The following is a 26,020-nucleotide window of genomic DNA, read 5'->3' as shown; positions in this document are numbered from 1 at the left end:
TGATGAGTGACAGCTGGTGCTTGTGGATGAGTGACAGCAGTCACTCCCGGTTGGTCCGGTGCCCTCTCGTGCCTGAAGCCCGCACTTCAGACAGGGTGCCCTCTGGTGGTGGGCCAGCAGTACCTCCTCTTCAGCGGCCCACACAACAGGACCCCCCCCCCCCACGGGCGCCTCCTGGCGCTCCGACCAGGCTTGTCGGTTGTCGGTGGTAGAAGTCGGCAGGAGGGCCGGGTCCAAGATGAAGCTCCTCTTCACCCAGGAGCGTTCCTCAGGTCCATACCCCTCCCAGTCCACCAAGTACTGGAACCCCCGGCCCCTTCCGACGGACGTCCAGGAGCTGGCGTACTGTCCATGCCGGCTCTCCGTCGATGATCCGGGCAGGAGGCGGCGCCGGTCCAGGGGTGCAGAGTGGTGAAGTGTGGTAGTGCTTAATCCGGGACACGTGAAAGACAGGATGGATCCGCAGTGAAGCTGAAGCTACCAGCTTCACTGCGGCCAGACTGAGGACTTTGAGGATGGGGAACGGTCCAATAAATCTGTCCTTAAGTTTTTGGGATTCCACTTGCAGTGGGATGTCTTTGGTGGATAGCCAAACCTCCTGCCCGGGCTGGTATACAGGGGCCGGGGAACGCCGGCAGTCTGCATGGGCCTTGGCCCTCATCCGGGCTTTCAGCAGGGCAGAGCGGGCAGTACGCCACACCCGCTGGCACCTCCTGAGGTGGGCCTGGACCGAGGGCACCCTGACCTCTCCCTCCACAAGCGGAAACAATGGGGGCTGGTACCCCAAACATACCTCAAATGGGGAGAGGCCGGTGGCAGATGACACTTGGCTATTGTGAGCGTACTCGATCCAGGCCAGATGGTTGCTCCAGGCCATCGGGTGCGCGGAGGTCACGCAGCGGAGAGCCTGCTCCAAATCCTGGTTGGTCCGCTCTGCCTGTCCGTTCGTCTGGGGATGGTACCCGGACGAGAGGCTTACGTTGTCCCCCAGTTCCCTACAGAAACTCCTCCAGACTTGCGAGGAGAACTGGGGACCACGGTCGGTGACCACCAATCCCATGCAGACGTACGACATGGTGGACCAGGAGGTCTGCTGTCTCCTGGGCTGTCGGGAGCTTCGGGAGGGCCACGAAGTAAGCCGCCTTGGAGAACTGGTCCACTATCGTGAAGATGGTGGTCATGCCCTGGGACAGCGGGAGGCCCGTGACAAAGTCCAGGCCGACGTGGGACCAGGGGCGGTGAGGCACAGGTAATGGCTGGAGGAGTCCCTGTGCCCATTGGTGGTCAGCTTTTCCCCTGGCGCAGGTGGTGCAGGCCTGGATGTACTCCCAGACGTCGGCTTCCATAGACGCCCACCAGAAGCGCTGCCGGACCACTGCCACAGTCCTTCGCATCCCTGGGTGACAGGAGAGCTTGGAATCGTGACAGAAGTCCAAGACCACAGCTCTGGCTTCTGGTGGGACGTATAACTTGTCCTTCGGGCCAGTTCCCGGGTCCGGGTTCCGTGCCAGGGCCTCCCGGACGGTCTTCTCCACGTCCCAGGTGAGGGTGGCCACGACAGTTGACTCGGGGATGATGGTTTCCATGGGATCTGACAGCTCGGCTTTGACTTCCTCTTCGTGAACCCGGGACAAGGCGTCAGATCTTTGGTTCTTGGTCCTGGGGCAGTAGGTGATTTGGAAGTCAAAACGCCCGAAGAACAGTGACCAGCGGGCTTGCCTGGGGTTCAGACACTTGGCGGTCCGGATGTACTCCAGGTTCCGATGGTCCATGAAAACCGTGAATGGAACCGCAGCTCCCTCCAACAGGTGTCTCCACTCCTCAAGAGCCTCTTTCACCGCAAGGAGTTCTCGATTGCCCACGTTATAGTTTCGATCAGCCGGGGTCAACCTGCAGGAAAATAGGCACAGGGGTGGAAGAGCTTATCGGCCTCCCTGCTCTGGGACAGCATGGCTCCTATCCCTGAGTCAGAGCCATCCACTTCAACAACAAACTGGCGGTTAGGATCGGGCTGCACCAGGACTGGCACAGTCGAGAACTGGTGTTTCAACTCCCTAAACGCGGCTTCGCACTGATCCGACCAGGTGAAGGGGACTTGGAGGAGGTCAGGGCTGTCAAGGGACTAACCACCTGACTGTAATCCTTAATAAACCTCCTGTAGAAGTTTGCAAAGCCGATGAACTGTTGCAGCTTCCTACGGCTTGTTGGTTGGGGCCAGTCTCTCACCGCCACCACCTTGGCCGGATCAGGGGTCGACGGAGTTGGAGGAGATTATGAACCCCAGGAAGGACAAAGAAGTGCGGTGGAACTCTCACTTCTCGCCCTTCACAAACAGCCGGTTCTCCAACAACCGCTGCAGGACCTGACGTACATGCTGGACATGGGTCTCAGGATCCGGGGAAAAGATGAGTATATCGTCCAGATATACGAAGATGAAACCGATGCAGGAAGTCCCGCAAGACGTCATTAACCAAGGCTTGGAACGTTGCGGGCGCAATGGTGAGGCCCGAACGGCATGACCAGGTACTCAAAATGACCTAATGGGGTGTTGAATGCCGTCTTCCATTCGTCTCACTTCCGGATCCGAACCACTGGAATGTCTGTATTTGGCACTCGGTCAGCAGGAGGAGGCACTGCAGCAGCGCCCTGTGTGTGCGCTTCCACCCGAGCGGTGAGAGCCTCCATCCTCCAATTGAGTATAACGTTCTGCTCGGTTACCAAGTCCAACCGAGCAGTGAAGGCGGTTAAGATTTGCTGCAGCTCACCTAACACGCCTCCTGCTGGCGCCTGTGCACCTAGTGTTTCCATTGGTGGTTCATCCGACGGTTTGATGCCCCTCGGGATCCATGACGTTGGCCGAGATATCCTGTTGGGAAAGTGTAGTGACACGGACCCACAACAGGGGCGTAAATGAACGGACAATGGATAAGCCAAAATATAACAATTTAATGTTGCAAACTGTGCACAACGGAATACAGACAAATGCAGTTTGAGAATGATAGTCAATTATACAAAAAGTGACGTGTGGGCAGGCTCGAGGATAGAAGACGTCCATCCAGAGAAGAGCCGGGTCCCACACAGCTTCCACCGCCAACGGATCTGAAGAACACGGGAGCCGACAAGTCCTGAATCTCCAGGTGGCCACCGTCTCCAGCTGTCAGACCTGGTACTGCTGGCAGGAAGCAGAGACAGTTAATGGTGGGTGTGTGGATACACGCCCAGTAAATCCTCACTCACAGAAACAGTTCCTCCGGGAGGGAGCACCTCCACCTCCGAAATAGGAACACGATAGCAGCTCCTGTTAACCACTTATCTGGTTGGAGTGAGAGGCGAAGATGTCGCTTCTCTCACTACTCGTCAACCCAGCTGAAAGTGCACCACAGGAACACGGCTGCAAACAGATCACACGTAAGTCAACGTTCAGATACAGCAGAGAATATTACCTAGTTGGTAGATGATATCTCGGCAGCGAGGTGGAGTTGCTGCCTGGCTTTTATGGTGCTGGTGATGATGAGTGACAGCTGGTGCTTGTGGATGAGTGACAGCAGTCACTCCCGGTTGCTCCGGCGCCCTCTCGTGCCTGAAGCCCGCACTTCAGACAGGGCGCCCTCTGGTGGTGGGCCAGCAGTACCTCCTCTTCAGTGGCCCACACAACAGGACCCCCCCCCCCCCCCAAAATGTCTGCCACTATAGGGTGGCAGACATTTGGTTTTGTGTCAGTGTATTTTATAGTTTTTTTTATTTCTTTTGAAAGAGTTGCGCACCCAATGCTAAATAGTCTCACTGTGTGTGTGTGTGTGTGTGTGTAAGGCTCCAGAGGTTGTGGGATGAAGAAGTGTCGAGGGTCGGCTTGGGGAAAGCCTCTCTGGTCCAAGTATGCTTCGCTTCATAAGAACCAGGCTGATTGTGTCTTCTGTTGTGGGCGTCCTCACCTTTGTGGCTGCATTTTTGGGTCCGGTCAGTGATCATCTTTGTATTTTACATTTTATTTCTGTCAGTACACATGGTACAGTCTGCCTTCACGCAAGATTGCCCGAGTATTACAGTCTCAATGATTCAAGAATTATATCTGCATAATTAGACAAATATGATGGTGTTGATACACTTACAGAGCTACAAGGCACAAACCATTATAACTAAACCACAACAATAATAATTATTGTCAACAATATTCCTATATTAGAATTTTCGAGTATTAGATGAGAAACATGATCTGAACTCTGTGTGTCTTCTCCCAGGCAGTTGTGGTGAATCAGCTCCTGAACTTCGTTGATAATCAAGAAAAGTTTGCGCTGTCCTATGGCCTCGGTCTGGCTTTTGCTTTGTACACTACAGAGTTCAGCAAAACATTCCTGATATCATTGCTGTGGGCCATAAACCTACATACAGCTGTCAGACTCAAGGGCACCTTCTCTACAGTGGCTTATGAAAAACTCACCTCTTTGCGGGTGCACAGTGGCTTATCGATGGGAGAGGTACAGTATGAGTTCATAATAACGCATCTTATTTACAGAGCACTTTTTCTACAAATATACAAAACAGCAGCAAACACAAACAAAATGTGTTTGTTTATTCCATTTATTATTAAATTATTCTAAATATTCTGATGATAGTGTTGAGTTCTGTTTGTGCTTTTTGTGTTTATGGCATTTTTGCTTGGTTGGTGGTTGTATCAGTAAATGTGACTGGGTATTGTCAGTTTTGTCTTATTTCTTTGGTGATGACAATGATTTGGGATACATCTGATGTCTGAGTGTAATGCTGCATCATACCATACTGCTTTTACTGTGGGAGGATAGCTCTGAAGGCCTAGATGTAAAATGTACAGTCCACCGCTGACTGATACACCACCATCGCCACAATTTAGTTTTTCTAAAAAAAAACCCTATATTCTATCAGAAGTGCTTCTTCTGTCATTTTAAGAAGTATAGTGCCATAAAGTTTATTCAACAGTATGAAACTGTGAGGCAATATTATATCGACTTTGTATCATCTGATGTTATGTTGTACAAGCAGTAAACCTTGTTATGAGATTTGTGTCAGGATCTTTAACAAGGAAAATCAAATACTCCATGTAAAGTTTCATGAACAGTGTTTTGTGGCAGATTTTCTTTGGATTATTTCCTTCCAGTTAAGATTTCCTTGTCATTTTTGTATTTGTATTTACATGCATTCTTTATCTTCTATACATAATAATAATACCTGGGATTTTTAAATTCAGAAATGATTGAACATCAACAACAAAACAAATTTTAATTCAGCAAAGTAAAAAAATAAATAAATACAGATGTAAAACGTGTGGGTGACAGAGTTACTGGTGCACATTGATGAATTTACAGAAAGCCATCACTTTTAAAGTCTTTATACCTGTCAGCGGATGCGCATGTGTTTTGGTCACCGAATATGTGTTGGAGTTAATAAAACTAAGTGACTGTGCAAGGAGACAAGTGAGGCCTCCAAGCCACCAAAACACTTGTGACAACTCTACAACCCCAATTCCAATGAAGGTGGGATGTTGTATAAAATGTAAATAAAAACAGAATACAATGATTTGCAAATCCTCTTCAAGCTATATTCAGTTGAATACACCACAAAGACAAGATATTTAATGTTCAAATTGATAAACTTTGTTTTTGTGCAAATATTTGCTCATTTTGAAATGGATGCCTGCAACAGTGACAGGAACGCTGACAAACAGGTTTCAAAAAAGTTGTGACGGGGCAACAAAAGACTGGGAAAGTTGATGAATGCTCAAAGAACGCCTAACTGGAAACAGGTGAGTGTCACGAATGGGTGTAAAAGGAGCATCCCCAATAGGCTCAGCCATTCACAAGCAAAGATGGGGCAAGGGTCACAACTTTGTGAACAACTGCATGAAAAAAATAGTCCAACAGTTTAAGAACAATGTTTCTCAATGTTCAGTTTCAAGGAATTTAGGGATTCCATCATCTACAGTCCATAATATAATCAGAAGATTCAGAGAATCTGGAGAACTTTCCACACGTAAGCAGCAAGGACAAAAACCAACACTGAATGCCCGTGACCTTCGATCCCTCAGGCGGCACTGCATTAAAAATTGACATCATTGTGTAAAAGATCTTACCGCATGGGCTCAGGAACACTTCAGAAAACCATTGTCAGTTAACACAGTTCCTCGCTACATCTACAAGTGCAAGCTAAACATCAACAACATCCAGAAACTCCGCTGCCTTCTCTGGACCCAGCTCATTTGAAATGGACAGGCGCAAAGTGGAAAAGTGTGCTGTGGTCTGATGAGTCCACATTTCAAATTTTTTTTGGAAATCATGGATGTCGTGTCCTCTGGACAAAAGATGTAAAAGACCATCCAGATTGTTACCAGCACAAAGTTCAAAAGCCAGCATCTGTGATGGTATGGGGGTGTGTTAGTGCCCATGGAATGGGCAACTGACACATCTGTGATGGCACCATCAATGCTGAAAGGTACATCCAGGTTTTGGAGCAACACATGCTGCCATCCAAGCAACGTCTTTTTCAGGGACGTCCCTGCTTATTTCAGCAAGACAATGCCAAGCCATATGCTGGATGTGTAAAAACAGCGTGGCTTTGTAGTAAAAGATACAGGTACTAGACTGGCCTGCCTGCAGTCCAGACCTGTCACCCATTGAAAATGTGTGGTTCATTATGAAGCGCACAATACGACAACGGAGACCCCAGATTGTTGAACAACTGAAGCCATAAATCAAGCAAGAATGGGAAAGAATTCCACCTACAAAGCTTCAACAATTAGTATCCTCAGTTCCCAAATGCTTATTGAGTGTTGTTTGAAGGAAAGATGATGTAACATGGTGGTAAACATACCACTGACTCAGCATTTTTGAAACGTGTTGCAGGCATCCATTTCAAAATGAGCAAATATTTGTAAAAAACAATAAAGTTTACCAGTTTGAACATTAAATATCTTGTCTTTGTGGTGTATTCAGTTGAATATAGGTTGAAAATGATTTGCAAATCATTCTATTCTGTTTTTATTTACATTTTACACAACTTTCCAACTTCATTGGAATTGGGGTTGTAAATGATTTATAGGTTTTGTGGCTGTGATTGGAGAAACTGTGCATAGTGGCTGTAAAATTTCAACTACTTTTTATCAGATTGGACATAAAAGACTCAAGCTTAGGTTTTATCTGTTTTGTTTGTTTTTATACATAGTCCTTCTCTAAATAAATTAGAGTTTTTATAGTTCCGAGGTTCCTCACTGCTCACATCCTTTTAATTCATAGAGTGAAGTGGATTAGTGTCTATGACTTCCCCTAGATGGCACACAAGTCTGGTGCAGATTACTTCCTGACAGGCGGGATGCTCAGGAATGGTAGGACACAAATGCACGGCTCCAGCAGACAGCTCTGATTTTTAGTAATCTTTACTGAAGGAGAAAGCAGTGGTCGGTACACGAGCAGGCAGTCCAACAAAAGCAGCAGTACAGAAATCATCAGGCAAAGTAGCGTGGTCAAAGCAGCAGGCAGGAGGTCAGGTACACACTATGAAGCAGGCAGGAAGAAGAACACAGGTACAGAGCTGGAATGCAGGCACAAGGCACGACAAACTGGTGGAGAACAGTACCACCCAGTGAGCTTATAAAACCCCAGGTGGCAATCAGCAAATCAGGAACAGGTGCACATGGAAGGCACCAGAAGCAGGGCATGGCCAGAGAGAGAAACACCCATCACCAAGAACCAAGAGAGAGATAAGAGAAACAGAGACAGACAGACCCAAGCAGAAAAATCCCAACAAGAGACTAAACAAACCAAAACCCTGATAACACAAAAGTAACAAAACTCAAGCCCTGACAGTAACCCCCCTCCAAGGCTGACCCCGGACGGCCCAGGCGAACCAGGATGAGAGGAGTGAAACTCACGAATCAGAGCAGGGTCCAGAACAAAGCGGGAGGGAACCCATGGCCGTTCCTCAGGGCCATAACCCTCCCAATCCACCAAATACTGAATACCACGGACACAGCGGTGAGAGGCCAGGAACCATCATCACCGTGAACGCTGGGCCACCATCCACGAACTGGGTGGGCGGAGGGGGAATGGCAGGAGGGAACAAAGGACTGAACCTAGCAGGTTTGATCTCACTGGTATGAAAGGAAGGATGAATGCGGAGAGACCTGGGGAGACGAAGAACAGAAACAGGGTTAATAATTTTGGACACAGGAAATGGACTGACGAACCTGGGAGCCAGTTTACAAGACAGTCCTCTCAATTTAAGATGGCGGAGAGAAAGCCACACTTTTTGGCCGGGAACATAGGCAGGAGCAGGCGACCTCCTATGGTCAACGACAGACTTATAGGCCTGTGAGGTGCAAACTAAAACCCTCTTGGCCCGCTCCCAGGTCCGTCAGCAGCAGAGGATGAGAGAGTGCAGAAGGAAGTGAAGAGCCGAGATCTAGAGGAGGAAACAGAGAGGGTTGATGACCAAAAACGACATGAAAAGGTGAGTAACCAGTAGATGGTGAGGGCAAATGATTATGAGCTAGTTCTACCCAGGGCAGTTGGACAGACCAGGTGGCAGGCTGCTTGGAGGCTAAAATTTGCAGACCCTTTTCCAAATCTTGATTGACCCACTCGGTTTGACCATTGGCTTGTGGGTGGTAACCCGATGTTAGACTAGCAGAAACCCCAAGGAGACGGCAGAATTCCCTCCAAAAGTGTGATACAAATTGAGGACCCCGATCAGACACAATATCCTGAAGAAAACCATGGATCTTAAAGATGTTAATAAACATCACCTCTGCGGTTTCCTTGGCTGAAGGTAACTTGGGCAGGGGGAAGGAAATGACCCATTTTGGATAATCTATCAACTACAGACAGCATCACAGTGTTTCCTCTAGAGGGCGGAAGACCAGTTACAAAATCCATTGAAATGTGTGACCATGGATGTGTAGGAACAGACAACGGCATTAACAGTCCAGCAGGAGGGCGATTGGGCATCTTATGCATAGCACAGGTTTGACAAGCATTAACATATTCAGTTTCAGCACAGGATTTCTTGGATTATTTTGAGAAGAAAATAGAAGATATTAGGCTGAGCATATCTCTTAAAACCTGCTATGGAGGTGGGCGCTACCATTGAGGTGTTACCTAGATTGACAGAATTTAATAGTATTTCATTAGGTGTGCTGATGAAACTTGTGGCGTCTACAAAAAGCACAACCTGTTTATTTGATCCCATACCAACAAAATTTTTTAAGGACCTGTGGCCCACTCTTGGGCTGACTGTGCTGGAAATTATTAATCTGTCATTAACCTCTGGATCTGTTCCGAAATGTTTTAAATCAGCAGTGATTAAACCATTACTTAAGAAATCTAATCTTGACCCGAGTGTATTGAAAAATTACAGGCCGATATCAAATCTATCATTCTGTTCCAAAATTTTAGAAAAGGTGGTTTCACGGCAGGTCATAGACCACCTTACTGAGAATAATCGTTTTGAGCCGCTGCAGTCTGCTTTTAGGAAATATCACTCCACAGAGACAGCGCTCACTAAAGTTGTGAATGATCTTCTGTGAGCAATGGATTCAGACACCACTACGGTTTTGGTGTTGTTAGATCTCAGTGCTGCGTTTGATACCGTGGATCATCATATTTTGCTCAATAGGTTGGAGAATTTTTGGGGGATTACTGGAAGTGCCCTTGCCTGGTTAACGTCATATCTGTCCAGTCGTTCTCAATGTGTCTTGTATAATGGCACTACCTCTGACCTTGCTGACATGAGATTTGGGGTTCCACAGGGATCTGTTTTAGGCCCCTTGCTTTTCTCCCTGTATGTGGCAACCCTTGAGCGTATACTGCGGAGTTTTGGGATTGCCTTTCATTGTTATGCTGATGATACTCAGTTGTACATGCTGATAACTGCGGGAAATCTCACTCCCATAAAATGCCTGGAGGACTGTCTTCTATCAGTGAGAAGTTGGATGTCTAGTAACTTCCTACTTTTAAACTTTGATAAGACTGAAATGATGGTTCTTGGTCCAGCGAGACATCGGCATCAGTTTGACCAGCTGGCGCTCAGCCTGGGTTCCTGTGTCATACATCATACGGACAAAATGAGGAACCTTGGGGTAATTTTTGATCCCACGTTGTCTTTTGACCTCTACATCAGGGATGTTACTAGGACTGCCTTTTTCCATCTGAGAAATATAGCGAGGATCCGCTCCATCCTGTCCATGGCTGATGCTGAGACCCTGATTCATGCTTTTGTTTCTTCTAGACTAGATTATTGTAACGTTCTATTTTCAGGGTTACCACAGTCAAGCATTAGGGGTCTTCAGCTGGTTCAGAACGCTGCTGCCAGACTTCTGTCACGTAGCAGAAGGTCTGAACATATCACACCCATTTTGGCATCTTTGCACTGGCTCCCTGTCTCTGAGAGCAGATTTTAAGGTTTTGTTATTGACTTATAAGGTTGTTCATGGACTGGCGGCATCTTATCTGGCTGATCTGGTGGAACTCTACGTGCCGGCCCGGGCTTTGCGGTCACAGGATGCGGGACTTCTCTGTGTTCCCAGGGTGAAGAAGTCAGCAGGTCAAAGAGCCTTTTCGTATTGTGCACCCACCCTGTGGAACAGTCATCCTGCGACCGAGTCTGTGGACATTTTTAAGTCAAGACTCAAAACCTATTTTTATTCTCTTTCTTATGGATAGTTTTTAATCTTTGTTTTATTCTTTTACTTCTGTTTTTATTTATGTATTTGAATTTTTTATTCATTTTTAATTATTTATTCAATTTTATGTTGACTTGTTTTATGTAAGGCGCCTTGAGACGGCTTTTGCTGTGATTTGGTGCATTATAAGCTAATTAAATTAAATTCAGTTACATCTTTCACCAATCCTGGCCACCAAAATCTCTGTTGAAGTACAGACTGAGTCTTTTTTATATCCGGATGACAAGCAAAGCGGCTGTCGTGTCCCCACTTCATTATCTCCCCCCTGAGTGTGGCAGGAACAAAAAGCCTATTAGCGGGACAGGAAAACCAGCTGTAGAGCGGCGGTGAAAGCCGGAAGAGAGAAGCAGATGGCAGATTTACGACCCCACTCAGCTGTTGCCCATGCCAACGCATGACCAGTCAGGTGAGTGATGATGTAAGCTATCTTTGTCCTGTCGGACGGGAACTTACAGGCCATGAGCTCAAAGTTCAACTCACACTGCGTTATGAATGGTCTGACATCACCTGAGAAGCGTTCTGGTGGAGACAGCAGGTTGCAGTACTCAGGTGCAGGTGTAGAAGCTGGTGCGGGTGCTGATGGCCCCAGTGGTGATGGACTGGTACTGCTGGTGGTCGTCATAAGAGAAGCCTGATGATCAAGTCTGGTTAACAACTGACTCATCTGAGTGTTCACCGACTCCATAAATGAGTCTTGACGTTTAGCGAGATCACTAAACCCGGACGTCAGGGCAGTGAGGCGGTCTTGCTGCTGTGCGAGCTGCTTACTGTGACAGCGTACTGCTGACTGAAACAGGTCAGAGTTGGCTGTGTCCATCATTGGCCAGTTTGTACTGACAGGTGGGATGCTCAGGAATGGTAGGACACAAATCCACAGCTCCAGCAGACAGCTCTGATTTTTAGTACTCTTTACTGAAGGAGAAAGCAGTGGTCTGTACACGAGCAGGCATTCCAACAAAAACAGCAGTACAGAAATCATCAGGCAAAGTAGCGTGGTCAAAGCAACAGGCAGGAGGTCAGGTACACACTATGAAGCAGGCAGGAACAAGAACACAGATACAGAGCTGGAATGCAGGCAGGAACAAGAACACAGATACAGAGCTGGAATGCAGGCATAAGGCATACCACCCAATGAGCTTATAAAACCCTAGGTGGCAATCAGCAAATCAGGAACAGGTGCACATGGAAAGCACCAGAAGCAGGGCATGGCCAGAGAGAAAGAACCAAGAGAGAGATAAGGGAAACAGAGACAGACAGACCCAAGCAGAAAAATCCCAACAAGAGCATAAACAAACCAAAACCACGATAACACAAAAGTAACAAAACTCAAGCCCTGACACTTCCCCAGCCAAGGCTGGTACCCATTTACAGCTGCATGGCCTGACAAGATCGACAGCGTCTTAAAATATAAAGCAATGCTAAAATACCCTCGGTCAAATGAGCATTTCCTTTCTCTATATAGATAGTATTTACATTAATTATTAAGATCCTATTGTGTTATGTACAATTTGGACATGTTCAATCAAGCCCGTCTATTTTGTCATGTGATAATTTCACAAGGAACACAATGGAAATAAGCGTTGATGCTTTATTGTGTTGTCTGTGTATCATTGATATATTCACCTTTGTATGTTTATATTGATATTGCAAAATAAACTCAATTAATCAGTCACTTAATCATAAACAATATTATATTTCCATTTTAACAGCATCTGCAGGAGGGCATGCATGTGTGCATAGATGAACTACAGGAGCGGAAGTTAACGATGTATGATGCGCATGCATGCTGATGTCCACGAGATGTCTTGTAAATTACTCCAGAGGTGTTATCGGGTTACAAAATCAACGTTTTCAGTTTTCAAACTTCAAAGTTCTTTATTAATCGTCTCCTTTCAGAGAAATTTAGCTTGGTGCATGAGGAGGATCAACTGCACAAACAGTAAACAGTACCAACATTACAACAGTGATACCCACAGAATAAATACAACTAACAATAAAATAGCATAAATAACCATAAATAACCTTAAAACCAGCGAAAAAGAAATAAAATCACTGTAACCAACCCACTATCAAGTACTAAAATCACACAGCCATTAACAACTTGCCATTCCACTGGAAAATGTGCAAGATCTATCCTATGACAGTGCAATTTAAGTTTGTTCATTAATAAGCTTAATAGACAACGGAACAAATGAATGTTTGTATCGGTTACATTTGCACAAAGGAACACGATATCTGTTCCCCGAGTTTAACAAGATATACTCTGAATGTAGAACATGTGAGCTATCCATTAAGATTTTTTTCTTGTGTAATTATTGCTCGATCAGAGAGTTCTTCAAAACTGGGAGGAGTGTGGCCCATGATCTTACCTGCTGTTTTTATGAGGGAATGGATCTGTGCTTTCAACTTAACTGTAAGATTCCCAGACCCGCCGGTGATACCATAGCGAAAAATGGACTTAATCGTAGCTCTGTAAAAGAACATAATATTCTCTCAGACCCCGAATAAACGGAGTCTGCACAGAAAGTGCAGACTTTGATGAATTCTGGCACTGACAGAGGTAACCTGTGTCTGCCAGCTTAGGTTACTGTCAATGTGAACACCAAGATATTTATAAGAGGTCACCTGTTTAATTGTGCGGTTGTTTATGACAACAGGACTATGGATCCAGCATCATCTAAAAGTGTTTATTTCTTGCTAGCTTTTACATAATACATTAAAACTCACCTAAACCATCATCATATAAACCGGATATTCAACTCACTGAACAAAAGCAAATGTCTCAATGCTTTTGTATGATTTTCCATGTAATAAACACTGTATATAACAGATTTAGTATAATGGATTTTTGTTCACATCAGACAAAACGTTCTGCCCCATCCTAATGTATTTCCATTAAAAACCCCTCGCATGTACCGGACAGATCAGTCTGGGCATGTGCCCAGTAACAGAGGTACGAAATAAAGTTCAGCACTGACACTTGCCAATTTGAGGAAAGTGTTGTGAAAGTGTAGTGACACGGACCCACAACAGGGGGAGGAGCTGCAGCGGCGCCCTGAGCGCTCGCCGCCACCTGCGCGGAGAGAGCCTCCACCCTGCGGTTCAGGAGGATGTTTTGCTCGGTCATTTGATCCAACCGAGCCGTAAAGGCGGTGAGAATGTGCTGCAGCTCACCAATCATGCCTCCTGCAGACGCCTGCGCTCCATGCTCTCCCATTGGTCGTTCAGCCGGGTGACGCCCCTCGGAGTCCATGACGCTGGCCGAGATATCCTGTTGTGAAAGTGTAGTGACACGGACCCACAACAGAGGGCGCAAATGAACGGTCAATAGATGAGCCAAAAAGTAACAATTTAATGTTGTGAAATGTGCACAACGAAATACAGACAATCTCAGAATATAATTACAGTCAATCCACAAAGGTGATGTGTGGGCAGGCTCGAGGATAGAAGACGTCTGTCCTGAGAAGAGCTGGAACCACACGATTTCCGCCGCCACCGAACCTGGTGAATACTGGAGCCGCCAAGTCCCAAATTCCCAGGCGATCACCGTCCCCGACTGTCGGATCTGGTACTGCTGGTGAGAACAAAGACAGTCAAGTGTAGGTGTGTGCACACCCAGTAACAACAACAGTGGGAATGCCACCTCCACCTCTCACTCAATACGCTGATGAATTTACAGTGATCCCTCAGAGGAAAAGAGTGCCGTCCTGCACTCACTCAGCCTCCACAGGAAGAGGGACCGGTACTCCTGGAAACACTCACAATATACAGCTTATAAGTACACAAATGGCTGAGGATATTACCTCCAATGAAGTACGATATCTTGGCGATGAGGTGGAGATGACGTCTAGGTTTTATGGAGTGCGATGATGAAGAATGAGTGACAGCTGTCAGGAATTAATGAGTGACAGCTGTCACTCCCGGCTGTGTCCGTGGCGGCAGCGCCCTCTCGTGCCTGAAGCCCGCACTTCAGGCAGGGCGCCCTTTGGTGGTGGGCCAGCAGTACCTCCTCTTCTGGCGGCCCACACAACAGGACCTCCCCCTCAACGGGTGCCTCCTGGCGCCCGACCAGGCTTGTCTGGGTGTCGACGGTAGAAATCGGCCAGGAGGGCCGGATCCAGGATGAAGCTCCTCTTCACCCAGGAGTGTTCTTCGGGTCCATACCCCTCCCAGTCCACCAAATACTGGAACCCCCGGCCCATTCGACGGACGTCCAGGAGCCGGCGCACTGTCCAAGCCGCCTCCCCGTCGATCCGGGCAGGAGGCGGCGCCGGACCGGGAGCACAGAGGGGTGAGGTGTTGTGAGGCTTGATTCTGGACACATGAAAAACCGGGTGGATCCGCAGTGAAGCTGGGAGTCGGAGCTTCACTGCGGCAGGACTGAGGATTTTGAGGATCTTGAATGGTCCAATGTAACGGTCCTTCAAGAAGGTCCACTTGGAGGGGGATGTCCTTCGTGGACAGCCACACCTCCTGCCTGGGCTGGTAAGCAGGGGCCGGGGATCGCCGGCGGTCCGCATGGGTCTTCGCCCTCGTCCGGGCCTTCAACAAGGCAGAACGGGTGGAGCGCCACACCCGACGGCACCTCCGCAGGTGGGCCTGGACCGAGGGCACACCGACCTCTCCCTCCACCACGGGAAACAATGGGGGCTGATACCCCAAACACACCTCAAACGGGGAGAGGCCAGTGGCAGAGGACACCTGGCTGTTATGTGCATCCTCGATCCAGGGCAGATGTTCACTCCAGGCCGTCGGGTGTGCGGACGTTACGCAGCGCAGGGCTTGCTCCAATTCCTGATTGGCCCGTTCTGCATGTCCATTGGTCTGCGGGTGATACCCGGACGAGAGGCTCACAGTGGCCCCCAGTTCCCGGCAGAAGCTCCTCCAGATGTGTGATGAGAACTGGGGACCACGATCAGAGATAATGTTGATGGGTATCCCATGCAGACGGACGACGTGGTGGACCAGGGGGTATGCTGTCTCCTGGGCTGTTGGGAGCTTCGGGAGGGCCACGAAGTGGGCCGCCTTGGAGAATCGGTCCACTATCGTGAAGATGGTGTTGTTGCCCTGGGACGGCAGGAGGCCCGTGACGAAATCCAGGCCGATATGGGACCAGGGTCGATGAGGCACAGGAAGTGGCTGGAGAAGCCCTTGGGACCTCTTGTGGTCTGCCTTGCCCCTGGCACAGGTGGTGCAGGCTTGGATGTACTCCCGGACGTCGGCCTCCATAGACGCCCACCAGAAGCGCTGCCGGACAACTGCCACGGTCCTTCACACCCCTGGATGACAGGAGAGCTTGGAACTGTGACAGAAGTCCAAGACTGCAGCTCTGGCCTCTGGTGGGACGTACAGACGGTTCTTTGGACCGGTTCCGGGGTCCGGGCTCCATGCCAGGGCCTCCCGGACGGTCTTCTCCACGTGCCAGGTGAGGGTGGCCATGATAGTGGACTCCGGAATGATGGGCACCGGTGGATCCAACAGCACCGTTTTGACTTCGTCTTCGTATACCCGGGACAAGGCATCCGATCTCTGGTTCTTGGTCCTGGGGCGATAGGTGATCCGGAAGTCAAAACGTCCGAAGAACAGTGACCAGCGGGCTTGCCTGGGGTTCAGCCGCTTGGCGGTCCTGATATACTCCAGGTTCCGGTGGTCAGTGAAAACCGTGAACGGCACAGACGCTCCCTCCAACAGGTGTCGCCACTCCTCAAGAGCCTCTTTCACAGCAAGGAGTCATCGATTGCTGGGGTCAACCTGCAAGAAAAGTAGGCACACGGGTGAAGAACCTTATCGGTCTCTCCGCTCTGGGATAGCACGGCTCCTATCCCTGAGTCAGAGGTGTCCACTTCAACCATGAACTGGCGGCTAGGGTCGGGCTGCACCAGAACTGGCGCAGTAGAGAACCGTCGTTTCAACTCCTTGAACGCAGCTTCGCACCGATCCGACCAGGTGAAGGGGACTTTTGGAGAGGTCAGGGCTGTCAGGGGGCTAACTACCTGACTGTAGCCCTTAATGAACCTCCTATAGAAATTAGTGAAGCCGAGGAACTGTTGCAGCTTCCTACGGCTTGTTGGTTGGGGCCACACTCTCACCGCTGCAACCTTGGCCGGATCAGGGGCGACAGAGTTAGAGGAGATGATAATCCCAGGAAGGACAAAGACGTGCGGTGAAATTCGCACTTCTCGCCCTTCACAAACAGTCGGTTCTCTAATAACCGCTGCAGGACCTGACGTACATGCTGGACATGGGTCTCAGGATCCGGAGAAAAGATGAGAATATCGTCCAGATATACGAAGACGAATCGGTGCAGGAAGTCCCGCAAGACGTCGTTAACCAAGGCTTGGAACGTCGCGGGGGCGTTGGTGAGGCCGAACGGCATGACCAGGTACTCAAAGTGACCTAACGGGGTGTTAAATGCCGTCTTCCATTCGTCTCCCTTCCGGATCTGAACCAGGTGATACGCATTTCTAAGATCCAGCTTAGTAAAGATTTTGGCTCCATGCAGGGGGGTGAACACGGAATCCAACAATGGCAACGGGTATCGGTTGCGAACCGTAATCTCATTCAGTCCCCTGTAATCAATGCATGGACGGAGTCCGCCATCTTTCTTGCCCACAAAAAAGAAACCTGCCCCCATCGGGGAGGTGGAGTTCCGGATCAGCCCGGCAGCTAATGAGTCCCGGATATAGGTCTCCATTGATTCGCGCTCAGGTCGTGAGAGGTTGTACAGCCTGCTGGACGGGAACTCAGCGCCTGGAACCAAATCAATGGCACAATCGTATGGACGGTGCGGGGGAAGGGTGAGTGCCAGATCCTTGCTGAAGACGTCAGCAAGATCGTGGTACTCAACCGGCACTGCCGTCAGATTGGGAGGGACTTTGACCTCCTGCTTAGCCTGTAAACCGGGAGGAACCGAGGATCCTAAACACACCCGATGGCAGGTTTCGCTCCACTGAACCACCACCCCAGACGGCCAATCAATCCGGGGATTGTGCTTCAACATCCATGGGAAGCCCAAAATCACGCGGGAGGTAGAAGGAGTTACAAAAAACTCAATCTCCTCCCGATGGTTTCCAGACACCACCAGAGTTACTGGTTGTGTCTTGTGTGTGATTAAAGGGAGGAGGGTGCCATCTAGTGCCCGCACCTGCAATGGCGAAGGAAGCGCCACCAGAGGGAGCCCTACCTCCCTTGCCCATCTGCTGTCTAGCAAATTCCCTTCTGACCCCGTGTCCACCAGTGCTGGGGCTTGAAGGGTTAAATCCCCGCTCAGGATTGTAACTGGGAGTCGTGTGGCAATCTGTGTGTGTCTCACGTGTATGTTTTGACCCCCCCTTAGCCCAGTCTCTGAGGGCGGTTGTTGTGGCCGTTTGGGGCAGTTTTTCTGTGTGTGCTCCTTCGAGCTGCAGAGAAAACACTCCCCGCGGATCAGCCTCCTAATTTTGGCCCTGTGCGTTTCCCTAACAATGTCAGCAGGGGGAGCTGTTGCCCCACAGAGCGCTGCGGCTGTGGAGCGTGGGGAGGGTGGCCCCTTTTCGAACCCGGAAGGGAGATGGACGGCGCGTATCCGGCCACGTCCTTCGCCTCGCTCCAGACGGCGTTCCTCCAACCGATTGTCTAACCGTATAACGAGATCGATAAGCCCATCTAAATCCTGCGGTTCCTCGTTAGCTACCAGATGCTCCTTCAGGACCAACGACAGTCCGTTTATGAAGGCAGCGCGGAGCGCAACGTCATTCCAGCCGGACCTCGCAGCCGCGATGCGGAAGTCGACTGCATATTCGGCTGCACACCGGCGCCCCTGTCGCATTGACAGCAGCATTGTTGAAGCGGTCTCTCCTCTGTTAGGGTGATCAAACACTGTTCTGAACTCCCCCACAAACCCAGTGTATGCTGATAACAACCGTGAGTTCTGTTCCCAGAGCGCCGTAGCCCAGGCGCGTGCCTTACCCCGAAGCAGAGCAATCACATAAGCTATTTTACTAGCATCTGACGCGTACATGACGGGACGTTGTGCGAAGACGAGCGAACACTGCATGAGAAAGACCGCGCACGTCTCCACACAACCTCCGTATGGCTCAGGAGGGCTTATGTATGCTTCAGGGGATGGTGGGAGGGGTTGTTGAACCACCACTGGAACATTCATATCCTGCACAGGGTCGGCAGGAGGAGGAGCTGCAGTGGCGCCCTGAGCGCTCGCCGCCACCTGCGCGGAGAGAGCCTCCACCCTGCGGTTCAGGAGGATGTTTTGCTCGGTCATTTGATCCAACCGAGCCGTAAAGGCGGTGAGAATGTGCTGCAGCTCACCAATCACGCCTCCTGCAGACGCCTGCGCTCCCTGCTCTCCCATTGGTCGTTCAGCCGGGTGACGCCCCTCGGAGTCCATGACGCTGGCCGAGATATCCTGTTGTGAAAGTGTAGTGACACGGACCCACAACAGGGGGCGCAAATGAACGGTCAATAGATGAGCCAAAAAGTAACAATTTAATGTTGTGAAATGTGCACAACGAAATACAGACAATCTCAGAATATAATTACAGTCAATCCACAAAGGTGACGTGTGGGCAGGCTCGAGGATAGAAGACGTCTGTCCTGAGAAGAGCCGGAACCACACGATTTCCGCCGTCACCGAACCTGGTGAATACTGGAGCCGCCACATCCCGAATTCCCAGGTGATCACCGTCCCCGACGGTCGGATCTGGTACTGCTGGCGAGAACAAAGAGTCAAGTGTAGGTGTGTGCACACCCAGTAATAACAACAGTGGGAATGCCACCTCCACCTCTCACTCAATACGCTGATGAATTTACAGTGATCCCTCAGAGGAAAAGAGCGCCGTCCTGCACTCACTCAGCCTCCACAGGAAGAGGGACCGGTACTCCTGCAAACAGTCACAATATACAGCTTATAAGTACACAAATGGCTGAGGATATTACCTCCAATAAAGTACGATATCTCGGCGATGAGGTGGAGATGACGTCTGGGTTTTATGGAGTGCGATGATGAAGAATGAGTGACAGCTGTCAGGAATTAATGAGTGACAGCTGTCACTCCCGGCTGTGTCCGTGGCGGCAGCGCCCTCTCGTGCCTGAAGCCCGCACTTCAGGCAGGGCGCCCTTTGGTGGTGGGCCAGCAGTACCTCCTCTTCTGGCGGCCCACACAACAGAAAGTGGGTACCGTATTTTCTTGATTAAAAGACTGGACATCTATTTTTTAATCAAACTGTGCTCAGATCCCACCCCTAAACGAGGCAGGACGTAATTCAAGGCTGTCAATTATTAACAACATTCTTCTTGCTGCCCGCACTGTAATATGGTGTTAAGTTACACACATATCCCTGGGTGTGACAAACCAAACCGCTTTAGATCAGACCCTCTGCGTGGCTGCAAACCCGTGCACCTACTAAATGATGGAGACTGTAAAAGGGTTTTGTAGTGCGGACGCTGATTACATTTCGATTTCTGGATCAAATACATTTGACAGAAAAGTCTGCAAGTATGACCAACCTTACAACACAAAGTCAGAAAAAGACGCCCAAATGACCCGCAACTTATGGAGCAACATTACACGTACCATAGGACTGGAGGTTGATAACTGCATAAAGACGCAACAAAGTTTTGACCCGGTCATTAAATGAGGCAGGTCCTGATTCTTTCAGACATTTAATCAAGGAAATACGTAAGCTCCTGACTGTAACTAATCTGTTATATACACACACACACGAGGTCTGTCAATAAAGTATAGGTCCTTTTTATTTTTTTCAAAAACTATATGGATTTCATTCATGTTTTTACGTCAGACATGCTTGAACCCTTGTGCGCATGCGTGAGTTTTTCCACGCCTGTCGGTGACGTCATTCACCTGTGAGCACTCCTTGTGGGAGGAGTCGTCCAGCCCCTCGTCGGAATTCCTTTGTCTGAGAAGTTGCTGAGAGACTGGCGCTTTGTTTGATCAATATTTTTTCTAAACCTGAGAGACACATCGAAGTGGACACGGTTCGAAAAATTAAGCTGGTTTTCAGTGAAAATTTTAACGGCTGATGAGAGATTTTGAGGTGATACTGTCGCTTTAAGGACTTCCCACGGTGCGAGACATCGCGCAGCGCTCTCAGGCGCCGTCGTCAGCCTGTTTCAAGCTGAAAACCTCCACATTTCAGGCTCTATTGATCCAGGACGTTGTGAGAGAACAGAGAAGTTTCAGAAGAAGTCGGTTTCAGAATTTTATCCGGATATTCCACTGTTAAAGGAGATTTTTTTAATGAAAGACGTGTGGACGGATTGCAGCGTCGGCTCGCAGCCGCCGCGATGCTCCGCCACAGGAAAAACACCTCCGTTGGAAGCCTTAAGGACAAGTTGGAACATGTCCAGCTGTTAAACAATTTCTCATATACTCACTCCACTGAAAGCCATCAAAAGCCGCCTGGATTTTACAAATGGTTATCAACACGGAGGTGTTTTTCCTGTGCCGCCGCACTGCGCCGGCTGCGTCCCGACGCGTGGACCCGTCCGCACGTCTTTCATTAAAAAAAAATCTCCTTTAACAGTGGAATATCTGGATAAAATGCTGAAACCGACTTCTTCTGAAATGTCTGTTCTCTCACGACGTCCTGGATTAATAGAGCCTGAAATGTGGAAGTTTTCAGCTTGAAACAGGCTGACGACGGCGCCTGAGAGTGCTGCGCGACGTCTCACACTGTGGGAAGTCCTTAAAGCGACAGTATCACCTCAAAATCTCTCATCAGCCGTTAAAATTTTCACTGAAAACCAGCTTAATTTTTCGAACCATGTCCACTTCGATGTGTCTCACAGGTTTAGAAAAAAATTTTGATCAAACAAAGCGCCAGTCTCTCAGCAACTTCTCAGACAAAGGAATTCCGACGAGGGGCTGGACGACTCCTCCCACAAGGAGTGCTCACAGGCGAATGACGTCACCGACAGGCGTGGAAAAACTCACGCATGCGCACGAGGGTTCAAGCATGTCTGACGTAAAAACATGAATGAAATCCATATAGTTTTTGAAAAAAATAAAAAGGACCTATACTTTGACAAAAACCACCCGGACCTTCCGATCCACACACACCTCCCCCAGCTCCTCCGGGGGAACCCCGAGGCGTTCCCAAGCCAGCCGAGAGACACTGTCCCTCCAGTGTGTACTGGGTCTTCCCCGGGGCCTCCTCTTTCGGTCATGAACCAAATCTGATGACCATAGGTGAGGGTCGGAACGTAGATCGATTGGTAAATCAAGAGCTTTGCCATCCTGCTCAGCTCTCTCTTCACCACAATGGTCTGATACAGCGACCGCATCACTGCAGACGGTGCTCGTGAGCAAGACCCCGAGATACTTAAACTCCTCCACTTGAGGCAAGGACACTCCACCGACCTGAAGAGGGCAAGACACCTTTTTCCGGTTGAGAACCATGGCCTCGGATTTGGAGGTGCTGATTTTCATCCCGGACCCTTCACACTCGGCTGCAAACCGCCCCAGTGCACTCTGAAGGTCCTGATTTGACGAAGCCAACAGAACCACATCGTCTGCAAACAGCAAAGATGAGATTCTGTGGTTCCCAAACCGGACCCCCTCTACACCCTGGCTGCACCTAGAAATTCTGTCCATAAAGGTAATGAACAGAACTGGTGACAAAGGGCAGCTCTGGCGGAGGCCAGCATGCATTGGAAACAGGTTTGTCTTACTACTGGCAATGCGAACCAAGCTCCTGCTGCGGTGGTACAGGGACTGGATAGCCCTTAGCAAAGGACCCCGTACTCCCAGAGCACCCCCCATAGAGTGCCCCAAGGGACACGGTGGAATGCCTTCTCCAGATACATAAAGCAAATTTGGACCGGTTGGGTGAACTCCCATGAACCCTTGAGCACCCGATGGAGGGTGTAGAGCTGGTCCAGTGTGCCGTGACCAGGACAAAAACCACACTGCTTCTCTGGAATAGACCTTACCGGGGAGGCTGAGGAGTGCGATCCCCCTGTAGTTGGAACACACCCTCCGGTCCCCCTTCTTAAACAGAGGGACCACCACCCCGGTCTGCCAATCCAGGGGCACTGTCCCCGACCACCACGCAATGTTGCAGAGGCGTGTCAACCAAGACAGTCCCACAACATCCAGAGACTTAAAGTACTCAGGACGGATTTCATCCATCCCAGGAGCCTTGCCACTGAGGAGCTTTCTGACCACCTCGGTGACTTCGGCCTGGGTGATGGATGAGTCTGCCTCTGAGTCCCCAGTCTCTGCTTCCTCTTCAGAAGACTAGACAGTGGGATTGAGGAGATCCTCAAAGTATTCCTTCCACCTGACAGGGGAGATTTTGATTATAACGGACAAAATTCACTGGTCCACCTGAATCCATTATGTGAGTTTTACTGTCTACGAGAACCATCTTATATTTACACAGACACAAAGCACAGTTAGCAGCTAACAAGAAGTGTTTGTCATTAGCTTAGCTTTTAAATAATATATGATAAACGTGTTATATTTACTCAGACATGAAGTGGTTTTGGAGTGCCAGACAGACTAGCCAGTCACAGTGCCACTCTACTCTGATTGGGTGTCACCCCTGCTCGTCCTATTAAAAAAAAAAAAAAAAAAAAAACGGATTTGCATGATTCATAGCATAAAAATTGGAAACACAATGTGACTTTTTAACTTAACATACCTCTTAAAATAGGTCAAGGTTAGCCATCTCTGAACTTGGTAAAAGGCTGGATGGTCAGGAATTGCTGGCCACAAACGCACAGTTCAAACAAACAGCTTTTGTTTTTAGAAGGCTTTACTGTAGTGGATTGCAGAAGTTGGATACACGAGTACTCAGTCAAAGAAAAGCAGCAGTACAAAAATGATCAGGCAGTCAACGTGGTCAATGCAGGCTGGAGGTCAGAAACACACAAGGCGGCAGGCAGGACTATAGAACCCAGGTACAGAGCTGGAATGAAGGCACAAGCCACAACCTGGCGAAGAGCTAACACACCCAGTAAGCTTATATAACCCTGGGTAACAATCAGAAAATCAGAAACAGGTGTTCATGGAAAGCACCAGAACAAGGGCGTGTCCAGAGAAAGGTAAACACCCATCACCAAGAACCAAGAGAGAGACAAGAGAAGCAGAGACAGCCAGACCCAAGCAGAAAAATCCAGCAAGAGAAGAAACAAACAGACACCAATGAGATACGAAAAACAACAGTCAGATCAAAAGAGAAATAAAAAGAGATAACCAAACAAAACTCAAACCCTGACACTTGGCCTGTGTCACAAGAATGTTCCCTGTGAATTTGAAGACTGGCAGTTGTAGGATTGCTGAGCACAGATAGACAGACACAAAGCCTTCGCAATACCTGATGGCCATATTCTGATGGCCTGGGGTAAAAATATAACATAATGCTAAAATACCCTCGGCCGTATGAGCATAAACATAGGAAACAGAATGTGACCTTTTGACCTCTTAAAATAGATCCAGGTTAGCCATCTTTGAACTTCACGTCCAAGGTCTGTGTCCCAAGAATGTTCCCTGTGAATCTGAAGACCCTGGCTGTAATAGGACTGCACTTATGCTGAGCACAGACAGCTGGACGGACGCAAGGCTTTCGCAATACCCGATGGCCATATTTTGGCTTCGAGTAATAAACTGAATTAAAAACTTTACTTTATTGAAATGTCAGCCATTTGTCTCACACTGCAGTTTAGAACCTCTAGTGTAGACTGAGACTTGAATAATTTGCATAGGCTTCTTGAAACAAGGTTACTCAAATTATTTGCAAAATGTTCTTGTGAAGATCATGAGTTAAGTGTTGGCAAGTTAATATTTTCTGCAAAATGTTTGACATTCTATCCTTATAATTCATCTTTGCTCTTCCTTCTGACCTCTGTTTCCCATCCAGATCAGCGTATTGACCAGTGACGGTCACAGGATGTTTGAAGCAGTCGTGTTTTCCAGCTTCACACTGACTTCGCCAATACTGTTAATTTTGTGTATCGTCTACGCTTGCTACATTCTGGGTTACACTGCGCTGACTGGAATTGTGACGCATCTCATCTTCATTCCTGTACAGGTGTGTGCATAATAACTGTACCTTTGTTCAACAGACAGCTGTTATATCAACTGCTGTAAGTGAGGTGGCTTCAAACAGCACAATAAAAACACGGCAGGAATTTTTTTCCATGAGATGTTGGAATGCGTAACAACAAATAATGCATTTTATTGTCCTAAAATTAAATGCTGTAATTGTTATACCCCCCACAAACAAACATTGTATGTGGGAATCACCCTGTCCATCTGTCCATCTGTTCATCCAAAACAGCCCATAAAAAGTACAAAAAATAAAAATATACATAATAAAATAACATACATAAAATACTAATGATAAAACAGGGAAAACAGGTGGGTCTTATGTTTCTATTTAAAAGTCTCCACAGTGTCTGACTGCCCTATGTGCAGCAAGAGATTGTTCCACAGGACAGGGGCACGGTAGGAAAAGGCTCTGTGTCCGGCAGACTTTTTATTCACCATGAAAACACAGAGAAGTCCTGTGCCCTGTGAATGGCAGAAAAAAGCAGAGGGCTCAAAACGGACCCCTGTGGAACCCCAAACTCCATGTCAATAAGATTAGAAGTAGTGCTGTTGTATAAAATACAATGAGAATGACTGCACAAGTAAGACGTCAACCACGCAAGGGCACTTCCAGTAATCTCAAAATGATCCTCCAGCCTATCGAGTAAAATATGATGATCCACGGTGTCAAATGCAGCACTAAGTCTAACAGCACCAACACCATAGTGGTGTCCATTGCTCACAGAAGGTCATTCACTACTTTGCTGAGCGCTGTCTCTGTGGAGTGATATTTTCTAAAAGCAGACTGCAATGGCTCAATAAGATTATTCTCAGTAAGGTGGTCCATGAGCTGCTGTGAAACCACTTTTTCCAGAATTTTAGAGCAAAATGATTGCTTTGATATCGGCCTATAATTTTTCAATACACTAGGTCAAGATTAGATTTCATAAGTAATGGTTTAATCACTGCAGATTTGAAACATTTAGGAACACATCCAGAAGTTAGTGAAAGATTAACAATTTCCAGCACAGTTGGCCTAAGAATGCGCCACAGGTCCTTAAACAGTTTTGTTGGTATGGGATCAAATAAGCAGGTTGTGCTTTTTGTAGACATCACGGGTTTCGCCAGCGCGCCTACTGAAATACTATCAAATTCGTTCATGACTTTCTTTGCTAATAAAATTTTAACTATTAGAGAAAAAATTACTCATAACCATCCCAAAGACGTATCGTTATCTTTGGCTGCTTTCAGTGATGCCGGTATTTGGT

At 48.3% G+C, this 26,020-nt stretch overlaps 1 protein-coding gene across 1 annotated transcript in view; it reads left to right on the top strand.

Annotated features, from left to right (window-relative positions):
* abcc12 (ATP-binding cassette, sub-family C (CFTR/MRP), member 12) overlaps window positions 1-26,020 on the top strand; it is a 133,078-nt gene that overhangs the window by 26,118 nt on the left and 80,940 nt on the right. Inside the window, 5 exon segments of the mRNA XM_034162832.1 lie at window positions 3,811-3,875; window positions 3,878-3,957; window positions 4,239-4,475; window positions 8,491-8,493; window positions 24,583-24,753. Of these exon segments, the coding sequence (XP_034018723.1) occupies window positions 3,811-3,875; window positions 3,878-3,957; window positions 4,239-4,475; window positions 8,491-8,493; window positions 24,583-24,753 (556 nt within the window).

Source organism: Thalassophryne amazonica, chromosome 2 (assembly GCF_902500255.1).
Source record: "Thalassophryne amazonica chromosome 2, fThaAma1.1, whole genome shotgun sequence".
Lineage (NCBI taxonomy): Eukaryota > Metazoa > Chordata > Actinopteri > Batrachoidiformes > Batrachoididae > Thalassophryne > Thalassophryne amazonica.
The sequence above is the reverse complement of the archived record's forward strand: the minus strand, read 5'-3'. Positions and strand labels throughout refer to the sequence as shown.